The sequence below is a fragment of the Trichosurus vulpecula genome, chromosome 5, assembly GCF_011100635.1.
Source record: "Trichosurus vulpecula isolate mTriVul1 chromosome 5, mTriVul1.pri, whole genome shotgun sequence".
Classification (NCBI taxonomy): domain Eukaryota; kingdom Metazoa; phylum Chordata; class Mammalia; order Diprotodontia; family Phalangeridae; genus Trichosurus; species Trichosurus vulpecula.
Window position 1 is genome coordinate 191,169,595 of NC_050577.1, and position 5,838 is coordinate 191,175,432.

Below are 5,838 nucleotides of genomic sequence, written 5' to 3' on the forward strand. Positions count from 1 at the left end.
GAACTGATAAATAGAAATGTGTATGGAACGGTTTACATATGTGTGGTTGTATGTATACATATACACCCATATTTGTGTCTAATGGTGGCTATCTCTAGGGTGGGGGGGTGGGAAGGAAGAAAATAAGGAAAAAAAGAAATTTGCATGATAACTTTATTATATATTTAAAAGGAATAGCAAATTATACATAATAGATTTGCAGTTTCATGTATAATCATCTTTTTAATTATATTATGTTACAGAAATACTTCTTTTATTCCATAAATTAAAACATTTTTAAAAAGGAAAGTAGATCCGCTTCAGGACTTATTCATGTGGCATCTGCATTGTTTAATTACTCAGTCACGCATGTTGGAAAATGACCAATAAATTTGGTGTCTATTCTTTACTGAGACTTACAAAGTGAAGGGATTAGAAAATATCTGGGGAGTGAAAAGGGAAGAAAGGATGGGATGGTGTAACAATGCAGTCTTGGTGAGAGACAAGTTGGTTGTGGTTATTATGAGTTCTAATCCTATTCTCTTCCTACATTCAATTAACACTTAACCCAATTTCCCTGTCATTTCCTGTCATTCAACTCCTTTCAACTCTTTGGTAGGAAGGAGGGCCGAAGTACGCTTCGGAGAACTCCTTTGCTTTTAAAACACTTTGCCAACACAGAAGGCTCTTAAATGTAATTGATGGTTACAAAACACCTTTCTCCATCATTAGCAATCATAAATGTTTAACATTCAAAATGCACCAGACAAATTCCCTTTTTGGCACTTATGGAGATTAACCTAGCAACAGCCTAGCAGGCCGAACTGAAACACCAGGAAGTGAAGACCACTTGACCACCCAAAGGGAGAGCCAGCAGAAACCAGGTTTCCTGAAAAATGCTCCAAATCAGTACAGTAATGATAACTGTCATTTGTGTAGTGCTTTTAAAAAGTGCAAAGCACTTTACATATTTTATCTCATTTTATCCCCCAAATAACTGTAGGTATAATGGGTTGTTATTTATAGGTTAGGAAAATGACATTAAATGACTTGCCCAAGGTTACACAGCTACTATAGTAAATGTTAGGGGCAGGACTCGAGGCCAGGTTCTCTTCACTCCAGTTGGCGAACTTGTTTTCCTTTCATTCTTGTGACTAAGGAGATTTTGCATGCAGTCCTTTTCAGAAAGTTTTGGAAGACGGTGAGTACCTCCTCCCCGCCAGTTTTAGGGAGGTTTTTACAGGATGTTGTTGGTCAGTCGTGTCTGACCCTTCCTGACACAATCTGAGTTTTTCTTGGCAAAGGAACCATTGCTAACAACAGGTAACTCATTGCAAATTTATACCGCTTTTATAGAACCTCAGGGCACTTGGGTGGCGCAGTGGATAGAACACCGGACCAGGAGTCAGGAGCACCAGAGTTCAAATGCGATCCCAGACATTGATTAGCTATGTGGCTGAGCACTACGTGACTCGCTTCACTTTGTTTGTCTCAGTTTCCTCATCTGTCAAATGAGCTGGAGAAGGAAATGACAAACTACTTCAGTATCTGTGCCAAGAAAACCCCAAAGGGGGTCACGAAGAGTCGGCACGACTGAAAAAAGAAATGACTGCATCAGCTGCAGAAACTTAATTTAAAGGAGAGTTACCTAAAGCAAACTGCTCCTTTGCCCTGTTTCCCAGGCTTCCCCACCTGGCTTGGCTCTCCCTTCAGATGACGCGTCCACTTATCTCTTCAGAAGTACTCCAAATCAGAGTGCATTAGGGAACAGATCTTTATTTTCCAGCATGTGTGTTACCGTCAGAGACTGGGAAATCACTATTGGCTGTTTTTTTCTTTATAGGACCTTCTACCCATATGTGACAATCTCTAAGCCTTCTCAGAACTGATTCAAGGCAAACCTTTGGTGGGAGAGATGTCCCACCTCCATCACTACTCTTCTGAGGCAAACTGCTTGTAGCCTAGGCCCTCCCTGCCCAGCAGTGGGGTAGTCAGGTGCCCCTGTGCTCTCTTTCAACTCTGCCATTCCAGGATTCTACGAATCACTCCGGGACGATTTTGTAAAGGGTGGCAAGAGGCAAATAATGGGCTGTAGATTGGGGGGTAAAGGTGTGGTGTTGGGTGTTTATTTGAGGAGCAAGGAGAAGGGGGGCGTGTCAGGTTTCGGGAGAATATGGGCTCAGGAAGGAGGTGTGTCTGTATGTCCTTCTGTCCTTCTACTCAGCCCCAACTAGTGGGCAGTCCTTGACTGGATTAGGGGTGTGCTGTGGGAGTGGGATGGGAGGGGGCAGAAGGCGGGGCCTAACGCGTCACTTCGGGAGTGTAGTGAGAGAGGAAGGGCAGAGCCATGCTGCAGCAGCTGCAGTGACAGTAGCGGAAGCTAGAGCATTGGAGAGTACTGGTCCCAAGTGCTCTGGCACTCGGGAGAAGGGTTAGTCGATTCGGACGGACCAGTTCATTCGGAGCCCATGGGAAGAGCGCAAGGAGAGGCGAAGTCGTTGGCAGGTACCTCAGACAGGCGCGAGTCCTGCGGTAGGCTATCGGAGGAGGCAGAAGCCACAGCTGGTGGAGAGGGAGGCGCATCTTGCGCTTCGGGACCGAGGATCAGCGTGGATTCTGGAGCAACGCCCAGTAGGCGCTGGGAAGTGCTGAACCAACCCGAGAGGGACCTAAGAGTCCTAGCGCCCAGATCCAAGAAATCCTAAAACCGAAGCCAGGCATTTGACCTGGGCATCCAATTCCAGGCATCGCGGTGCGTGGATCCAGGTACCTCTACTAGGGGATCCCCACATCTGCTTCCAGTCTTATAGGAACGAGAGCGCATAGACAGCTAGGTCAAGATCAAAGAGAAAGGGGATCAGGAGCCGCACCCTAGGAAGAAAGAAGCAGGGAGCTCCACTCAACCACATCTGGTAAGCCAGACCCGCACACAGGTAGTGGGCGCCTCGTGGAAGGGCGCACGGCATAGTAGGCGGTATGCGGGAGGAGACAACGTTAGCCCAGGCGGCTCACGGGGAGGTCCGGGGCCCAGAGGAGGAGCAACAGGGTGGGGGAGACTTCCCCGGGGCCGGTGGCGGTGGCTGCTGCAGCAGTGAGCGCCTGGTGATCAACATCTCGGGGCTGCGATTTGAGACACAATTGCGCACCCTGTCTCTGTTTCCTGACACGCTTTTGGGAGACCCCGGTCGCCGAGTCCGCTTCTTTGACCCCTTGCGCAATGAATACTTCTTTGATCGCAACCGACCCAGCTTCGACGCCATCCTGTACTACTACCAGTCTGGGGGCCGGCTGCGGAGGCCCGTCAATGTGCCTCTGGATATTTTTCTGGAGGAGATCCGCTTTTACCAGCTGGGTGAGGAGGCCCTGGAGGCTTTCCGGGAGGATGAGGGCTGCCTTCCAGAGGGTGGGGAGCACCAGAAGCCCTTGCCTTCTCAGCCTTTCAAGCGTCAGGTCTGGCTCCTCTTTGAATATCCTGAGAGCTCAGGCCCAGCTAGGGGTATCGCCATTGTCTCGGTACTGGTCATTCTCATCTCTATAGTCATATTTTGCCTGGAAACCCTGCCTCAGTTCCGGCCAGAACCCCGAAGTAGAAGTGAAGATGGGAGGGTAAATTCAGGTGGCCCAGGGTCTAGAGGGAGCCAGGAAGAAGATGAAGGAGACCACTCAGTATATAAGCTGTTAAATCCCAGTGTCATTGTCCAGGGGGGAGTTGTATCAGGACCTGGACCATCGTCCCAACTGATTCCACTTGGGGATCCTCCAGAGGCTGCCTCTTTCTTCACAGACCCCTTTTTTCTGGTAGAGACCCTCTGCATAGTGTGGTTCACGTTTGAGCTGCTGGTTCGTTTCTCTGCCTGCCCTAGCAAGCCAGCCTTCTTCCGCAACATCATGAACATCATAGATTTAGTGGCTATCTTCCCTTACTTTATCACGTTGGGCACAGAGTTGGTGCAACAGCAGGAACAGCAGCCTGGCAGCACTGGAGGAGGCAGCAGCCAGAATGGGCAGCAGGCAATGTCCCTGGCAATCCTTCGAGTCATCCGCCTCGTCCGAGTTTTCCGCATCTTCAAACTTTCCCGACACTCTAAAGGTCTCCAAATCCTGGGCAAGACATTGCAGGCCTCCATGCGGGAGCTTGGACTCCTCATCTTCTTCCTCTTCATTGGAGTCATCCTCTTCTCCAGTGCCGTCTACTTTGCTGAGGCAGATGATGACGATTCGCTATTTTCCAGCATCCCTGATGCCTTCTGGTGGGCAGTGGTCACCATGACCACAGTTGGCTATGGGGACATGTACCCCATGACAGTAGGGGGCAAGATTGTGGGATCCCTGTGTGCCATTGCTGGTGTCCTCACCATTGCCCTGCCTGTGCCGGTGATAGTCTCCAACTTCAACTATTTTTATCACCGTGAAACAGAGCAGGAGGAACAAGGCCAATATACACATGTTACATGTGGGCAGCCTATACCAGATCTGAAAGGAGTGGGTGGGGGACTTGGCAAACCAGATTTCTCTGAGGTTGCACCAGAACGGAGACCCAGCTACCTTTCCACCCCACACAGGGTTTATACAGAAAAAAGGATGCTAACAGAAGTTTGATTATTGAGAGGGAGAAGTTGGGGGTTGAGGGGAATGGAGTAACAAAGAACTGCTGTGGTTTTATAGTCAACCCCTAACTAGAACTAAGGTCTTCATCATTCCCTCTTACTGGAGTTACTGGATGACTGAACTGTGAAACCTATTGCCTGGACCCCTGACTCCAGTGACCACAAGGCTGTTTCTTGATATTTAAGATACATGATGTACTTCCGTGGGTGTCATCTGACCATTCTTACTTTCCTAACAACTATATAGAATATCTTCTCTGATTATACTCCCTGAAGACTAATTTTCCATGCTTTGTCTGTAGTCTCAAAAGAACTAGAACTCCTGGGACCACTTTGGCACTCCAAACCTTAGTTTTCATCTGTTGAATTTCCATCCAAAGGTGGAGGGTCAGGAACAACTCACTCAGTCTACTGTTTTTTATGGTGCCCTTTTCATCTACCTAATGGAAAGACCCTGCCTTTAGCAACATGGATCTAAAACATTCTAGTCATCTCTAAGTTTAGCTAGGAGGACCGATTTCAGGATCTAACCTGACCATTTAGAAGATATGTAGGGTAATCTAAAAATGATAGGATGGGGTGTATGTGTGTGTGTATTTGTGTGTGTTTTGGTACAAACATGCACCTGTCTTTTGCTTATGTTTAGTGCAACCCCTGATCCAGATTTCTCCACTTCCAGGAGGGTTGGTTCTCAAAGTCCAGTATTAGTTATATGCAAGTGCCTTCCCATGCAAAGGGAATGGGGACCAGGGAGTCACCAAGTCCAGAGAAGCACTAAAATGGAGTCACGTATAACCCTTGGTTCAGTTCTGTTGCCTCTGAAGGGCTGTAATGTCTTGGTGCATAGTACAGTTTTCTCTATTGCCCTAACTGCTAGCCCCATCCCAAATTCTCTCAAGCCCTCCACAGCTGCCAAACAGGTTCACATGTCCTCTCCTCTAACCTGGACATTTAAACTTGGGGATGCCTCTGATGTTTTGCTAAAGCAAACATCTGGCTTAAGCCCCCAGACTGGCAGATGCAAGGATATTGCAGAGTGGCCCAGGAAAAGATTTCTGAGTCTACACAGGTGTTTTCTATTTTCTTGGGCAATAGGAAATACCCGTGCTAAGAAATGAGCATTGATTCTTTATGGGCAGTCCTATTGTTAGAATCCTTTTGTTCAGTTAGATGAGCGTTTGTGAATCTTGCTCCTCTGAGTTATGTCTTCTATAGAGTTAGATGGTATAGAAAGAATGCTGAATTTGGCATC

The 5,838-nt window shown here is 47.7% G+C and overlaps 1 protein-coding gene across 1 annotated transcript; it reads left to right on the forward strand.

The window, feature by feature from the left end:
- The first annotated feature begins 2,955 nt into the window (after positions 1 to 2,955).
- KCNA6 (potassium voltage-gated channel subfamily A member 6) lies at positions 2,956 to 4,869 on the forward strand. The gene has a single exon (XM_036758425.1). It carries the CDS (start codon positions 2,956 to 2,958, stop codon positions 4,576 to 4,578), a length of 1,623 nt encoding a protein of 540 aa, XP_036614320.1. The 3' UTR covers positions 4,579 to 4,869.
- The last annotated feature ends 969 nt before the right edge of the window (positions 4,870 to 5,838 follow it).

Excerpts from the sequence above, each read along its gene's own strand:
- KCNA6 (XM_036758425.1), top strand. The coding sequence starts at position 2,956 with ATGCGGGAGGAGACAACGTTAGCCCAGGCGGCTCACGGGGAGGTCCGG.